The sequence below is a fragment of the Leiobunum rupestre genome, chromosome 10 (genome assembly GCF_980474605.1).
Source record: "Leiobunum rupestre chromosome 10, qqLeiRupe1.1.hap1, whole genome shotgun sequence".
NCBI classification, from domain to species: Eukaryota; Metazoa; Arthropoda; class Arachnida; order Opiliones; family Sclerosomatidae; genus Leiobunum; species Leiobunum rupestre.
In genome coordinates this window covers 49,465,154-49,483,143 of record NC_143393.1, presented here as the reverse complement: position 1 = coordinate 49,483,143, position 17,990 = coordinate 49,465,154, and the positions used below count along the sequence as shown (strand labels likewise).

Sequence of the window (17,990 nt, the reverse complement as noted above, 5' to 3'; positions counted from 1 at the left end):
TTCCTAATATCCGGCAGTAGGTTACGCCGTATGTGCCTAATTTGTTCTCGCGCGGTTAAGGGCTCGCTAAGTTTGCGCATAAGCGTAAGTATGGCCTCAATAAAATTGCTAGACTGTTCGCTAGGTTTTTGGAAACGACTATCTATTTGTTCGAGTAGGAAGTCGTCATCCGTATCATGTTGATATTCGGCCTTAAGGGCACTTGAAAAATCCGCAAAACTAGAAAATGGGTTCTGCTTTTCAAACCAATCTAGCGCGGCACCTGTCAGCATATTGGGCACCCAACGCTTTACAAAAATATCCTCGGGGCAATCTCGACTAGCTAATATCTGACGCGCTTTAGTCAGAAAATCTTTCGGACTCATACCCGTTGTCGAACCAGAGAAATTGGGCATACTAATCGAGGGAACCCACGACTTTGGCAAACCTATCGAAGCAGCCTGTCCATTACCTGCACTACTTCCGACCTGGAGACTGCCAGGGGAAACGCCTAAAGTGGGATTTGCGATGATAGGAACAACGCTAGAAACTAACTGATTACCTTGGGTTACAACCGTTAAAGGTGCGCTAACATTTCCGCCTAAGACAATACTCGAACTAGAAGCTAAATTAGCAGGGGTCGAAAAGGTTGGGACATGGGTACTTGGTACGAACTGGGCAGTACCTGATTGAGCCGAACTTGCACCCGGAAAAACCGTAACGGGTACAGGCTGAACTAATTGCACGGTGGGAGCTTGCTGAGCTGCTAACTGATTCGTTAGGAAAGCTACTTGGTCCATTAATAGTTTCATTTGCTGCTGCATTGCTAGCATAGGGTCAGTTACTGGCTGCTGCGGGGGAGGGGCGTTATTCTGCTGTTGAAACGGACTTAAAGCACCCGACGTTAATACGGGGGGCGTAGAGGGGGACGAAATACCGCCAATAGAAACGGGGAGACCAGTATTTCCAGTTGCACCCGTACTCGCCATCTTAGACGTCGTTAAAGAATTCTTATTTACGGAGGGCGGGGTACGAAGGCGACTACTTTGTCGTCGTTCAAATCGCTCGTTTCGCTCAAAAACCTTAAAATCCTTGAAGCAAAGCTCGCAACTTAAATCTTTCCTATAATGGGGTAGGCACTTAGCATGCTTAGCTTTAAAAGGCATAAAGAGTCGCTAAACCTCTGATCAAAAAAAAAATTTTTACCCACAAAAATTTAAAAAAAGTAAGAAAAAGAAATGTCAGCCTACTAACGCAAATTTTGGCGCCAAAAAGCTAAAATTTTGAAAAATACATATATCACTATGGATACGAATTAATAAATCAAGCTAATCGATTAAACAAATCGCCACGGTCTTCCCTAAGGTTCGTGTAAATTAAATTTATTAAAGCGACAATTAATCAAAAAGCGAGGAAGAAAAAAAAAATTTAGCGCATTATTTAGTTGGCTTCTACGGTTACGTACTTCCGGCCACAATGAACAGGTTGAGAAATTAAAATTAAAATTTTAGGGACAAAAATAAAGCCTTCATAAAAATAATCCTGCGAGAGACCTAATCCCGGACGGGAAACCCCCAAAATGAGACACTTTCTTTAGCATGTTTATAAAACTAGGGAATAATAATTGTAAAGATAATAAATCAGTTGTCTAGGGGAAGATAAACTTAAAGTTAATTGCTTAGTGTCATCATTAAAAATAATCAAAATTAAATACGGGTTGGTCTCGGTAGGAAAATATTTAATGAATGGATAAAATTATATACATTGGGAAATTATCAATTAGTTAAGACAAATGAAATTAATACTAAATAACATAAAACAAATATTTCGCGTAAACAACAATCAATGGGCTCAATTAATATAAACTAATAGTTCAATTTCGCGAAGGCTGGTTTACCCCTTTTTAAAATACGTTTTTCACTTACGATACCATCGACGGTTTTATCGTTGGTCGTCTTCATAAACAAAACAGCATACGGCGGCTTGGAGTTCATCAGCTCGTAGCGTCAGCATCCAGTTCGTTGATAATGGTGGATCAGGTCACAATAGCCGCGATCGGTGAAAACAGTGGCCGAGCGCGTACTTAATTTTCCGCATAGTTTATTTATTTAGCGCGTACTTTATTATTTTAAAGTACGGTGCCGGAGAGTTGTCTGAAGCATTGGACAAGGAGGCAGGAGCCTTCAGCCGGTCAGAAAAACTGCTTTTTGTAGAGAGGGCCCTCGAACAAGTGTTTAACAACCGAAAAACGGTCTTCTTCGTTTTTCGCCCCCTCCAAATTGGGGTCGGATATTGGGCCTGGTCAGCGTGGTCGGAAAAAAACCTCCGACGTCACACATTCCAGTGAAAGCGATGTGTGGTTTCCAAATTTCGCAACACTGTGAAATTCGAGGAACGCGTAGCATATCTACAGGATAAACCAGCTCGGGGTATCACCAGCCTTTGTCAATTTTTAACATAAAAGAAATGAATACAAAATGTTCGAAATTTTCCAAGAGCCATTTAGAGTATATTTGGAATGTTTGGTTTTCAATATTTTTGGGAAGTTTTATTTTTCCTAATATATTTGGAAATGTGTATTTATTTTGTTACACTAGTGGGGGTAAAAATGGGGGTATAAAAACCAGAAGGACAGCCAATACTTGACTTTACCCGTCAGATGACTTTGGCCGATCACAATTTTTTATTAAATAAAATGGGATTGATGAATGATGAATTTATGGTACGCCATATTCACCATTATTTATGAATATTTAGGTACATTTTTCACTAGTCAAAGTGACTAGTGAGCCTCCAGATTTCGATTAATTTTAATAGTCAGAGCAATTATTTTAAATGTGACTAGTGCCTTATGTCCAACCGTGATGGCAACTACGAATATGTTTTACAAATTCTTGAATAAATAGAGTAAAGTTAAATGTGTAATATCAAAAAATATTATCAAGACACATTCTTCAAATTATCTGCTTTTTAAATTTATGAAATTTTAAAATATAATTTTAATTTTTATCGAACCCAGTGTTGCAGATTAACTCCGAATTAATTTTGTTATTTGCTATTTTTAAAGTCAAAACGATTAAAGAACCTGAATTTTCCGTAGAAAATCTATTTATAATCTATTTAGTTGCTAAAAATATCCCTTTAGGCCTAAGCTTAACTAAAATATCTTTGGCGTCCGTATATCTAATGAAATTCAACCTTATTTACCAGGCCCAATAAATTGAGCCTGCATTGAAATGATCATTATCTTGAGTCAATTAGTTGGCGGCGTGTGTTATTCTACGACTTTTGAGGATTTTGCTTACAAATTGCTCGATATTTAGGCTATCAAATGTGATCTTTCATGCCGAACTTGATTAATATAACATTATTAATTAGTTGGATTCAAGTAGACAAATAAACTAAAGTTTTTTTTATAAAATTATTATAAATAAATTCCATAAAATTGATCAAGCTCCGTAAACATTTTTTGTATTCAACAAGCATTGCCAATGGCTTAGCTGTACTTCCTTTTGTCGTTTTAACTAAAACCACGAGTCTTTAATATTGTTCCATAAGTTTGTCACTTTGGGGAATATTTTACTGAGAGGTAGTAACAGAGTGACGTCATCACAAGAAGAAAATCACCCCCTAGCGAGGCGCTGTCAAAGGCTACGTGTGACGCGTTAGCAATTGCAGTCTGTCTTGCGAATAGCTCCCAGTAAAACTTTGCATGTGAAGAATAGGAAGTGTCACACTTATGTGACATTATTATACACTTATGCTAAAACGAACATGCGTGAAGCATCTTGTTAGGCAAGGATAACTCGTATAGGTTCTTCGTACAACCTGCTTAGGAAAAAATCCAAAACAAACCATTTAAAGAATCGTAACTATTTTAAGTAAACTAATATTTAAAGCAAGTGTCGGCTCTAGGTGAAGTAGCTCTTTTTTCAACAGATGTCGCTAGCGTCGAAATTAAAACAAGATGCTGAAGCAACATTTTGACTCAAAAGGCGGGACATAAAAGTATGCTTCGCGTTGATTGGCTCGTTTGTAAATTTATCAATAACTTTAATTATAGTAATTGTTTACAATATATTTTATATGGGATATATAATTTAGGTTAAAGTTCACTAAGTAGAGTAAAAGTGGTCTAAATATAATACTCTATAATGGCTCTCTGACGACGTTATTGTTTCGCTATTTTGAATTTTAGCTTCCGTTCCCATTAATAGATGGCTCCACGCTCTCCACGAAATTAATTTTTTTCGAAGATTCGGATAGATTCATGGCCATCTCTTATAACAGGGGTCTTTTCATAATAAAGGTGGCAACGATAGAGCCGACAGTTGCTTTAAAGGGTTTTCAATAACGCATTATTGAAACGATTTTGGTGCGCGTGTGACCAAGAGTAGAGCCTAGAGCCACCGAACCAACGCCGCCGTCGCCGCCGATATTTTCTATGGCGCCAAACCACCGCCTACGTAACTTTTTCTTTCAAAAACAAATATATATTTTTTAATTTTCAAAAGGGGGAGACCTCTTCACGCCACCGCCGCCGCCGAGGATTTTCGAAATATCGTCGGGCGCCCCGCCACCGGGCATTTTTCGCCAAGAGATTAAATCGGCGATATGCACTAGCCAAGGGTAACATGCCGTCTTAGCAGGGTATAAACCATTGAGTTGGGAATATTAATCTACAGGTCCAATCGAAACGTCGGATTTCAGTATTTCGCGAAACAAGTTTTTAAAAATAAGAATACTGTCGTCTGCTCCCATCGGCGTCCCAAATGACGAGAAAACGTTATCATTCTATCCGTGGCGCCGTCTATCTCTCAATGATTCGTTCAAATAAGACGCGTTTTCAAGTAAAAATATTTTTTTTCTTCAAAATAATGGATGGCGCCACGGGTCATATGATAACGTTTGCTCGTCATTTTAGAGCAGACGGCACATTCGTATTTTTCAAAAACTTGTTTCGCGGGGAGCAGATTTGATTGGATCTCTAGATTAATATTCCCAACTCAATGGTATAAACTGCCAATTCTGCCTGGGAGTTAGCGGAGAAATCACCAAACACGTGAGCACGATAAACTTACAAGGAGATATCCCGAAGTGTAACCCACCGATTTTGTTCAAACTCGGGGGATTGGTAGACCTTCATGTATCATGAAAAATCCTAAAGGGAATTTATTCAATGGGCAACCGTTTTGCCATGGCAACGAAAAATATTTTTGACAACAAAAAATTTAAATTTTCCCATTGAAAATAACATGGGATTCAGACCGATTCCTAGGGCCCCCATGTGAAACATTTTAACAAATTTCAAAAATTCGAAAATGCCAAAAATAGAAAAAATAGATAAAAATTGACAAAAAAACTTTTGATCAATTTGAGGTCAAAATCCCATGTTTTTTTCAATTGGAAAATTTAATATTTTGTGTTGTCAAAAACATTTTTCGTTGCCATGGCAAAACGGTTGCCCATTGAATAAATTCCCTTTAGGATTTTTCATGATACATGAAGGGCTACCAATCCCCCGAGTTTGAACAAAATCGGTGGGTTACACTTCGGGATGTCTCCTTGTTAGTCCTGCCACTACGACAATAATTAATTGATACTAAACATAATTTCTAGCCAGTGCCGGCCCGAGGCAAGTTTTACGATAGAGCGAGATCCGTTTATGGCGCCCCCTTGCTTGCCCCTAATATATTTTTTTCCTTTATTTTTCTTAACCACCGAGGCGCCCCCTGAGACTTGGCGCCTCGTTTGCCCCATCGGTTATCAAGATAAACTTTGATTGATCTTGAACCATGAGTTTTCAAATTCTAAAAACGCCATACCAGATGAGTTTGTCTAGTAAATTTGATACTATAGCATGAGCACTTTTCGAGTTAATAGCCCTTTTGTCTAAATTCTTTTGACTTGTTATTAGTCAAATAAGGACTTAAACGAAGGATCAAAGTTCTTTACACCTAAAATGCGAATTGGACCACTTTTCTAATTGAAACCAATTTTGTATATCTAATGGTTCTAGAGATAAATTTTAAATGACCTTGAAGACATGGTTCAAGGTCATGGAAATTTCTATAGTGTAGTGACCCCCTCCACGTTCTGTGTTCCGAAAGTTTGAAATTCCTAGCTTAAATACATTTCGAGTTATTGGTCTTGTATAGTTTTTTAGTTGATACCTAAACAGACTAATCTGGCATGATCCACGTGCCATATATTTACTATGTGTAGTGTATTGGGATAACGACCGATATCACAAATTGGGGACTTCTATGTATTGTATCTAGAGTATCGTCTAGCTATTATTTATTATCTTAGTGCGTCCTACTCTACCTAAATATAAATAAAGAGATAATGTGTATTACGCATTTTTCAGTCGATCGAGGGGTCGAAAGAAGCGTGTTTCACGTTTTAGTCAAAACGTCCCTGTATTCATTAGTCCAAGACAGTGTTGGGCATTTTCGTCAAAGAGCCGCTCACGCTCACGTCTTTTTGAGCGGTAAAATTTTCGCTCTTGTTTTTCCCCTCTTTTTTTGAGCGGTAAAATTGGCGCTCCTCTCATTTTTGTTTTGCGCTCTTTTAAAAAGATTTTTTACCGCTCATTTTCGCTCATAATAACCAATCCGCTCACAATGAGATGAGCGGTGCCCAACACTGGTCCAAGATACACGCTTGCGAGTCTGAGAGATTAGCACCTAGAAACAAAATTAATCTGGAAAGCCGTAAAAAATTATAACTTCTACCAATAATGATTTTTTTAAATACAAACGATACAATTTAATAACGAGCACATACGGTGATTTTCTGTAACATTTTAATGAATACGATTAGTTAAGATTCATTGAACAGAATAACGAGACATTACACTTTTTAAATTAAAGTTCATTAACTTTTACTTTTTATATTAGTATCTACTCTTATTTAATGAACATATACCAAAATATCTACTTTAGCTTTTAAACTATGCTCACGGATACTGAATCAATGTAACCTGAGACTAGCAAAGCTGTCTCCATTAAGCTGTCTTAGTTTAAAAACAGGGTAGCTCGTCTTAACTTTTCAGGAAAACAATTTCAACCTTCCATTTTTAGCTTTAAAGTTATTAATTTTTTTACATTTTAAAAAAGAAAACTACTTGCAATATTTAAATATTTTTTGTTAAATTTATTTTTTGAGATACTTTGTTTTGGAACTAAGGTAGCGAATTATGCAAAATAAATATAGATCATAATGTCCGGACTTTGCACTAAAGGTCAAGAAGAAATTATATTAACCATTTTAGTTAATTATGAGGTTTTTGGTTAAATATTATTGAATTGCACGGTTACCATTCTCTTTGTATTGTACATGATATTATGAATGACTGCTCTAAAAGTTGTCGCTTTAAAGTTAAAATACGAAAATATTTGTATTCAAACCACACATTTTTAAAAGGATTTATTTTTTAATTCACATTAGTGGCAGACAATATATTTAATCTTATTATAACGTTATTACTTCTGGTGGATGGTAGTGATCTCACATTTCAGGTAAGAGGGATTACAAATAGAGCACCACAAAAGAGAGGTTATTCCCAGTTACCTTACAGCGCCAAGGGTGAAAAGTGTAAACCTGATGATTTTGTTATGGTTATTTCGTTGCTCGCTATTCATCATGAGCTAATTTAAGTCATTTGAATTCAACATTAGAAATTAAACATAGTTAAATTCAGAAATGGCACAGTTTTCGCGGTCTCTTTCCACGTTACAGTGACTAAATTCATTATTTTTATTAATGTAAAGTGAATTAGATCCAAATAGTTTAACAAACTTAAAATTATTAACAAATAATTAGTAATTTATGACCATTCGAAAGAGGTAAAAAAAAATAATATTTGCATTTGGAACTATATTTATATCCACAAAAACTAGTGTATCTAGTTTCTCCCGGTACCCTAATATTTAAAGAACCAGATAAAAATTTGAAAAATTAGGTCCAAATTTCAGGTAACTTCTTCCCTTCCGTACTTAGTTTCAAATCTCTCGTTTTTTAAGTCTGACTCTAGAGATGTGACGTCACGTGACTAAGACTATCGACTTCGAGCGAATCTCATACACTAGGCGTTGTTTCGGAGAAATTTCGTGGGTTACTTTTGCTATAGTCGACTATAGAAGAAGTTGGCAGTGTTATAGCCGCTGGTAGCTTAGAGCAGATCGATTTTGATGGTTGTCAGTGTACCCATTTTAAGTCACGAGCCATTACAATCAAATCGACCACATGGCGTACAAATACAAATATAAAATTAACGAGATGGGTATAGTTTCATTACCCAACTCTCAATTACTTTCCACATTGCACCATAAGTAGTGGCTGCTGCGGCTGAAGCGTTTTTGAACACACTCATTTCAACAGAAGGCGCCTCAGGTTTCTGATGCTAGTAGCTCTGTTCATTATAGGGTGAAAAGTCTGTGGGATCCCCTAATCATCCAAGCTTAGTGCATGATGATTGGCTCAAAGAAAATTTGTCTAAAGAACTCGCTGCGTAAACTGAAGGAAATCTCCGATCATAATATACCGGAGTGCAGATTTGTGAACTTGTGATTTAAAACGAAGGCACTGCCACCACAATTACTACCCACTATTCACAAAACATTATTATAATGGCCATAACGGATTTACATTTATTTCAGTTTGCTTTATTTGAAAAACTTTGTCGATTTACCCTGTTTTATAATGGAGTTTTGCATCAGTATATTGCGATGAATTCTAACTCAGGCTGATGCTGGCCTAGCAATGTATAAAACGATTGATCGTTTCAATAGATAACGATTGATTGGAAACTATTGGCTACACTCGGAATAGTAACGATTCAGCGTGCTACAAATGTCGTTCAAAGGTTCTAATGGAATTTTAGTGTAACTACAACGAAGGCTTAGCTTTTGAATATTAGAAATTAACTTCGTAAACATTTTGATACTTGATAATTTTCATTTAAAAGGATAGAAAATTGGAAATTATTTATAAATCAGAGAAACACTTTTTTCAGAAAACTAAGCAGAACGTATTCCCCTAGCAGCTCCCACGAGTAATTTCTAGTTGATTTTTTTTTAATAATTGTAGCGCTTTCATTTGAAATTTGGAAATGCTAATAATATTTCGAAATAATTACAAGTTCCTGAACGCCATTTAGCATCGAAATAAGAAAAGTTTCGCTTTAATTAATCAGTTTTCAGAAGTGTCCAGTTTGAATAGTCTAATTTATCCCGCACAACTGCCAATTTATCCCAGCAATAGTTCTCAATAACATATTAGCATATTTGATGTCTTGGACGCTATAGCCACGAATTTATTCATATACACCCATGAATATAGATTGGGCTGTAACCTTCACCGCATCAGCTTGTTTAAGGGGCCAGACTTTACGCTCGGCATAGTCACTATTTTCCCTAGTATAGCCAAAGACTATTCGGTCTAGCGAGCGCCGATGTTGCCATAACTAGACCGATTCCTCATTGGCTATTATCTGGCCAATCGGAGATCGGCATTTAGAGCATCATCAAAATTTATAAATTTAGTCCTACCTCAACGTCAGCAACATCGTAGTGATGCAATCTATGTACGCTCTATATTCATGGGTGCATATCAATAAATTCATGCTATAACTTAAAAATTACCATTAGTGTAACCGATAGTTTCCACTAGATTCTAAGGCTTTGGAATGCACAATGTAACCGCTTTATTTAAAATCTTTATTAAACAACAACATCCATTTTTAAACTTTGAAAATATAGATAAAAATACTGATAAACATTTTAAGGCAATAGATTAATGGTACAGCTAACTTGCGGATGGAATACGCGTTATAGTAAAAATCACACTACGGCGCTTTACGAAAATATATAGGTACATTTTTTAATTTATACTAACAACAACGAATATTCAAGCCTCGTCTTGAACCGGATTTGTTCCTTACGTTGATTGGTTATTGGCAGAATTGTCAGGCTTCGCCCCTTGGACGGACTGCAGTTTGTAGTAGAACCCTTCTTTGGCCATGAGATCTCGGTGCTTGCCTTGCTCTACGACCATTCCTTTGTGGATCACTAAAATCTGGTCCGCGTTCTGAATGGTCGAAAGTCTGTGCGCGATGACAATGCACGTTCTGCCTTCGCTGGCGTTGTCCAGAGCTTCTTGAACCACCTGGCGAGAAAATGAAATGTTTCAAGATTCTCAATACGTCTCAATTATCGGTTATAACAGCAGATTTAAGTTTGATTTTATTTTATTTTATTATCATAAGTCTACGATCATAATTGTGTCAGTTAGACGAAATAATAGACAGGTGAAAAGCACCTCTCGAAAAACTGTAGGGGAAGATTGTAGACGTAGGTTTATTCTACGCAATCTACATTCCTACGAGTTTCCCGTTCAGGTTTTCAAGAGCGGTACTTGAACCTGCCGAAAACGCTAAGCGCTTCTTACAAGGAGAGTACCCGAGGTGTTTATGGCCGATTTAGTTCAAAGTCGGCCGTAATGTAGACCTATATGAGATATGAAATTTCCCAAAAGGAGACGTTGCACTACCCATTAGATTTGCCATGTCAACCGAAAATGTTTTTGACCACTTACAACCAAAATAAGATTTTTCCCTTATTTTACAAAAAAATGTGTTACAAATTTACCCTAAAAATGTTTCAATTTACCCAAACTTGATGAAATTTACCTAAATGTGGTCCAAATTACACATTTCGTGATTTTCAAAATTTTTAAAATTTTCGTAGCTAGGACCCTGTGAAACCGAGAAAATCCCATGCTTTTTTAAATGGAGATTTTATTGTTTTAAGTGATCAAAAACATTTTCGGTTGCTATAGAAAAACGAATGGGTAGTGCAACGTTTCCTTTTGGGAAATTTCATATCTCATATAGGTCTACATTACGCCCGACTTTGAACAAAATCGGCAATAAACACCTTAGTGAGAAAAACATCAACATGAACTTAAATACAAATTATTATTATTACGTTTTTAAAAATAGTCATTGAATCGCGAGGGTAAGCGGTTACTGACTTTTTTACTTTTGATGGAATAACTTCAACGGGTTTCACTTATGCTCTTGCACAATGAAACATTTACAGAATACGCTGATGATCTCTTGACGACTTCTATTTAGTACAACATTCATCGCCCGACTTTTCAATAAAACCTTCTGTTAATTCCTTGTGAATCCGGACTGTATAACGCTATTTGAGCACGACTTGCTACTGTTACTGACTATTCTTTAGGGTTTAAAAACTGCTCAGCCCTTTTTGGTTGGTTTTTCTCTAGAACCCCAGACATTAGGTTGACCTTTAAGGTATTCAATGTGAAAATATCGAGGGCTGATCACTCCCGATAATCGGTGTACAAGCCTGTAGCTTTGACTGCACTAACACTACCAAACGCTGTACTCATTTTCATATTTATGTAATAGGTGTACAGATTTTCAGAGAGTGGTTAGCCCCTCGGAAAATATAACAATACATTTAACTAACAAATACGTAAATAGTTTTTTCGATTTCTGCCAATCTTCCCCGCTAAAAATTGGGTGCCATTTACTTTATAAAAAGGCTCGCTTGATCTAACCCATCCGCACAAAGAATCATAATAAACTATATAGATTAATACGCGTGATGCTGGGCGAGACTCCGAGGAAATTAGTTTGTCAAAGATGCAGAAGACAGCGCAGCTGACGTTTTAACCCTAGGTATTAGCACAGCAGATAATTATTATTATAATTAAAATGCAAAATTATATTAAAAAACATTTGAATAATTTTCAACGCCGTTTCTGCCATTCTAAAAAGGGAGACGGTGGTCCTTTAACCGAGCTAAAACGGCTTGAGGGTTCACCAGGTAAGTGAGATAACGTATCTCTTTACGGTTCAAGTGAAATCTGAACCAGCTCTCATACTTGAAAGTTACATTCAGGAATTTATAGAATGGCCGTTTCCTTTCCAGAGTCGGAGAAGCGAAGGGAACTGTCGCGTAGCTCACTCCACGAAAGAAGATTGATAAGAACGTCTGCCAATACGAAGTGTAGGGAACATCTTACCTGTTCACTTTCTGAATCGAGAGCGGATGTGGCTTCATCCAGCAGCAATATTTTGGGATTGCGGACCAGGGCCCTCGCGATGGCTATCCTTTGCTTTTGTCCTCCGCTCAGTTGCGTGCCTCGGTCGCCGACGTTAGTATCGTATTGCTGAAACGACCATGTCCAATATACTACATCAGGGTTGCCCCAATATTTGCAAGCTAACGTAATCGAAATGCCTGCACCACAATAAGTCAGACTGTTTTCCCCCAAATGGGAGAAGGTGGGGAATTTTACGCCCACTGGGTAACATCGCTCTCTATTGCGCATAAATAGAACTCCGTTAAAAAATGCTTTTGTCGGCCGATCAATTATGAAAAAATATTAATAACATTTATTTACTTCTTAACTGTTGGTAAATAAATTTTAGGGTAAACATTTATTTAAAGTTTTTGGTATCTTTAATCAATATGTCACCTAGATGGCGCTTTGGTGCAATAACAAAACATGAGATGAATTTGGGGAAACAAGTCTGACTTAAGTGTACCATCCGAAAGCTCAAGTAATCCAACCTTCTAAACTTGTATAACCCGGGTATAACAATAAATATTTTCACTTTCGTAAAATTTTCAAGATATGCCTAACAATTTTTAAAATTCACTGACTGCCTAACAATTTTTAAAATTCCCTGACTGCCTAACAATTTTTAAAATTCTGACTGCCTAACAATTTTTAAAATTCTGACTGCCTAACAATTTTTAAAATTCTGACTGCCTAACAATTTTTAAAATTCTGACTGCCTAACAATTTTTAAAATTCTGACTGCCTAACAATTTTTAAAATTCTGACTGCCTAACAATTTTTAAAATTCTGACTTCCTAACAATATTTAAAATTCTGACTTCCTAACAATATTTAAAATTCTGATTTCCTAACAATTTTTAGAATTCCCCGTATTTTTCCTGACCTGCGGAAACACTTATTATTTCACTTTCTGCCTCATTATAAACTCAAAATGAACTTACGGCAGGCAAAGATTGAACGAAATTGTGAATGTTGGCTTTTCTGGCGGCTTCTATGATTTCATCCATGCTGACTTCGCGAGTGTTGTCGCCGTACGCGATATTGTCCTTGATCGAATAACCGAAAAGCACCGGTTCCTGCGAGACGATCCCCATTTGAGAACGCAACCAACGCAACTCCAGACCCTGAATGGTTTCTTTATCCAGTTGCTGTAGTAAAACGAAAAGTATTTTAATCTTTCGATTTCACTAATATCTACGATAAAGCAGAAACAAATTAATTAAAAAGCAGTAGGGGCCCTAGCAAGTTTTTCAGGTGGTTCGAGATCTCCCTATTATGCAATCGCTTATTCGTGACCGCGCTAGGTCAACCGTTTCGGTCATGAGGTCACAACTTATTGGTCCCGATCTATTGTTCGGTGCCCGGTGCGGTCACTTCGTTTACACCGCCCTAGGGCCGGCGCTGTTAAAAAGATTTTGATTTCACAGTTTACACTCGTAAGATCATGATTTTACACATACACACCCATGAATATAGATTTCACTATTGCCTTTACGGCAGGGGCAGGACTTTACGACCCACCCCACGGCATTGTCACTATTGCATGAAGGATATTAAAACACGTTTAAGGAAAGAACGGGTTTGCAATTGGTACTAGAAGAGTCAATGATCACAGCTGTTATTAGAGAGCGCCAATGATGACTATTCCCGGGGCAATCGGAGAAGGGCATTTAGAGCGTCATAAAAATCGATAAAATTGGTCCTACCCCTATACGACCACCACCTCATAGTAAGCCGATTTGTGTATTTAGGTAAGATAATTTTATAATTTAATAATAAAATCAGGGAAAGTTTTCAAAAACAAAGGAATTTCTTCAAGTTATAATGAATGACTACTGAAATTGGGTGTCCTTAATGCTGATTAGATCTTTGGAAATATTGTCTTAACCAAAATAACAGTAGCTTTGAAAAGGAAAAAAACATATGTGTATTATTATTATATTCTATATCGGTTTACTGCCGCTTTTATTATGTTGCATCCGTATTTAAGAACTCATTGCCACCAATAGATGGTAGACGTTAGCCAGATGAGTTGATGACTTCCAGTTATTCCGACTCCACCCCCCAAAAGCCGAGATTTCTTTAAAGCAACGGAATAATCAAACCCAATGGACTTAATCTCTGCTAAGTGAGGGCGCATAGAAAACTTACGACATTTCCGCTTTCCGGATCGTAGAACCTTTGCAGGAGCTGGATGCAAGTACTCTTTCCGCATCCGCTTTGTCCCACAAGGGCGATGGTCTCTCCTTGCCTACCGGACAGATTCAAACCCCGCAACACTTTGACGGTCGGTCTCGTCGGGTACGTGAACCTGGTGTCGTGGAAATCAATGTCCCCGTTGGTCTGGGCCAGTTTGCTGCCCTTGTCGGAGAAGGGGTCAATCTGGGACACTTTCTCCAGAAGCCGGAAGATTCTGACCGCTGAAACCTTGGCCTTTTGAGCATCCGGGGCGAAAGCGACGGCTTGGCCGATGATCATGGACCCCGTGATTATTCCTTCTACGACTCTGTTCAAAAATATATAAAGGTTGATGACTTCCCTCGATAAATGAACGCCTAACCTTAAGCGGGAATTCAACATGATAGGACCATCATCGATGAAAATTAAAAATGCGTAAATGAGGGGTCCACGAACCAGAAGGCAGCCAGACTACAGGTTCCCCGGACTATTTATGTTTATCTCTCGTTGGGTTATGGGAAAAAATTTAAAGGTAACTTATAAAATTTATGTGACTCGTTTATCTTTATGTTTTTCAATGGATGACATTCTTGTTTCCCCGCTCACTTAGTTTCACCTTTGCACGATAAATTGCCTCTTGGTAAAGGGTTAATTAAATTTAAACTTGACAGTAATTTCAAAAGATGGAACTTTGAACGCTACAATTGATACGATGCAGCGCGTCAACACGAGAGTAGTTTTAAAGTGAGAGTTAAGGACCAGGGGATGCAATTGTTACATAGGGTTTGTACTGGGGGCCGGAATCACCCTCGAAACAGCGACGGCTCGATCTGGCTACATTTTTCGGCATCGGAAATACGCGAGAGACCCATGAAAACGTGAAGGGATAATCGAATGCGGCCAGAGTCGCTGTTTCGAGGGTGATTTCGGCACCCTCTACAAGGCCTATGGATTTCCCACCCCTTGGTCCTTAACTCTCACTTTTATACTACTCACGAGTTCGTCTATGTCGAAATGGTGGTTGAGTATACGTATCTCTATGAACTTCCGTTTTAACTAATTTAACCAAGACAGTTACTTGAAAAGGTCGCCGTAGGTGAGTTCTCCTTTGGCGATTAGCGTACTTCCATAATACATGGAGGCTCCGTACGTCAAACAAGGAATGCACTGCGAAAGGCCGAAAGTCAGGCCTCTCAAATAGGCCTTCTTTCTCGCTAGTCTGGAAAGAGTGACGCTCATAAGCAAATAAAAATTTAACTCGGTAGAAGTTATTACTTGTGAGGTTCGGCTAGATTTACGGCGTATTGCTCGAAGAATGTATTTTCCAAATGCAAAGACGCCACCGTTCGGATGTTACTAATTGCTTCTACGGCCACCTACAATCATAAATATCAATAATAAAAGCACTGTTAAGTATTTTAACTTAATTAAATGGGCATTAAACTACTCCACCATTGCTGTAAAATTTCATCTTTATACTTTTCGTTGGAAGAATTACAACCAGGTTAAGTTAATGCAGATGATTCGTTTACCTGCCAATTTCATACATATTTCTACTTTTGATAGCGTTTTAATTAGTAGAAAACACTCACTCGGAAAATAGACTCACCAGAAACGGATTTAAGAAACCCCGATAAATTTACACACTGAACAACATGGAGAACTTTCACGTTCTTCACGAAACTGATTTAGTTTGCGTAAATCCCCGTAATTAAATATTTTGTTTAGATTCGAGATAAGGCTTATTGTAGACAATGCTCGGAGTCTAACTCGCCCCCTGTAAACCACGCCCGTTTCTCTGAGAATCATCACGGCCACCACAGCCTTCCTTAAACATTCCAAGTGTATACATTGGCTGGTAATCATTTGTTCGAATTTGACTTTAAATTTTAAAACGATTTTGGTGTTAAACATTTGTTTTCAAAATTGAATAGTACGAAGTTAGCCAAAAAAAATCTTAAATTAATAAAGCGAAACAATTGATATTATCAGTCATTCTTCGCTTTTGATCGAATTAACAAGAAAATGTTTTAAATGACCTGATTTGATAAGGAAAGTTTTTAACTAAGCAAAGTTTTCACGAATACTTTCCTTCAATAAATACCACATATTTTAATTAAAGGGTGGATTACTTGTACAAATTTTCAATCAGTGAATAGTTACCTTCGTGGCTTTTTCGAACGCCGCTTTCTCGTTAAGTAGATTCCCGGAAATGACCCGGCTCTCGAAGTACACGGAGATGAGGACGGCTGGGACGAAGGCCAAAACCACCAGCCCGATTTTATAATTGAAATACAACGCCACACCAATCGAGGCTGCCAATGTCGCCAGGGATTGAATAATTGTTGACATTTTCGATCCAGTAGCCTAATAATTAAATATTTACATTTAATTGGCCTAGTTAGATACTGCTCTCGTGTATATTATCACAAGTGGCATAAGATAACGCTTCCTATTTTTCGGACGCTAAACATTTTTATGATAGTCTGTTTCGCTAATGATCATAAAATGGTTACGTTAAACACCAGTGACGTACCGACGATGGTTGACGCCCAAGATTAATTCTTGCATAGCGCCTCTTTCGCAACAAGGTAATTTAAATAGAAATTGACTTATTTTTTCAGTCGATAGAAGGGTTGTCAAACAGTTTTTAGCAGTTCAAGTTGCCCACCCCCCTGGTCGGTACGCCACTGCTAAGTACTGAGAGCTTTCCACTAATCTTGGTTTTGTAACTTATCTTTGGAAGTGTCAAGTAACGCTGTGCGAGAAAACGCCACCAATTGAAGGATCATTTTGTATTTTTTGCACAGTAAAAATAACGTTTACTTTGGCAAAATAATGATCAATTATTGAATCGGAACATAAATTGTAATATATTTTTTTAAACTGAAACCTAATAGCGCTTTCACTCGTATCGCCATCATACTAGCTCGCTAGTGGTTTGGCCACAAACGAAAGTAGGCTGTGACGAGCTTTCCTCTTCCGACAGACTACCATTAACCGAAATGTTTCGCGTCATATTTATAGTTATTATATACTCGCGACTATAGCAAATAGTATGCCTACCCCTTGAACTTGGGCGGCGTCAGCGGACAATCGGGAGCACAGAGCTCCCGTGCTGTTGGTGGGGAGGTCGTACCATCCGATTTCTTGGCTAACCATCGTGGTGAAGAGCATTTTGCGTAGCCTCAGAGTTAGGCATTCCCCGGCGACCGTGAACGAGAACGTTTGCATGAAGACGACCAGCCCCGAGGCGACGCCCATGATCAGGAAAATTATGCAATAGAAGTTGGTTTCTTCCTTCGCCTTTTCGTCCTCCTCGTTCATTGCCTGAGGGAAAAAATTATAATTCGTTAGCATATCAGTTCCGGTTTTACTGAAGGTGCGGCCCTATGCCGATTTTGGTGGGGTCCTAAGTAAGGAAAGCGTAAAAACACAAAGCTCGCGTGTCCCGAAGCTGAGCTTATGTCACGAGAATAATGATTTTCCATATAATAAAGCAACTAGCCTGATATAATTGTCTCTTAAAATCCGAATCAGTGAAAAATCCATTGATTTCATCAGTGGTGTCAAGTTGTGTAGAGTAAATCACTATCTATCTACACCACGAAATGAATTATGGGTGCTCGCATTTTAACGTATTTTATTGGTTTTTCACCCTCTAAATATTGTCGCGTGATTTTGACATCATTCGCAATCGTGCCCTTTCCT

At 37.9% G+C, this 17,990-nt stretch overlaps 1 protein-coding gene across 3 annotated transcripts in view; it reads right to left on the bottom strand.

Annotated features, from left to right (window-relative positions):
- Window positions 1-6,822: 6,822 nt before the first annotated feature.
- Window positions 6,823-17,990, bottom strand: part of LOC149926128 (ATP-dependent translocase ABCB1-like) — a 69,306-nt gene continuing 58,138 nt past the window's right edge. For all 3 annotated transcript variants that reach the window (XM_090159896.1, XM_090159898.1, XM_090159897.1), the window contains exons 17-24: window positions 17,346-17,609; window positions 16,443-16,646; window positions 15,555-15,655; window positions 15,358-15,498; window positions 14,253-14,607; window positions 13,043-13,249; window positions 12,040-12,186; window positions 6,823-10,149 (exon numbers count right to left, since the gene is read on the bottom strand). In XM_090159896.1, the coding sequence (XP_090016022.1) occupies window positions 9,922-10,149; window positions 12,040-12,186; window positions 13,043-13,249; window positions 14,253-14,607; window positions 15,358-15,498; window positions 15,555-15,655; window positions 16,443-16,646; window positions 17,346-17,609 (1,647 nt within the window). In that variant the 3' untranslated portion in view covers window positions 6,823-9,921. The remainder of the gene's footprint in view (window positions 10,150-12,039; window positions 12,187-13,042; window positions 13,250-14,252; window positions 14,608-15,357; window positions 15,499-15,554; window positions 15,656-16,442; window positions 16,647-17,345; window positions 17,610-17,990) is intronic.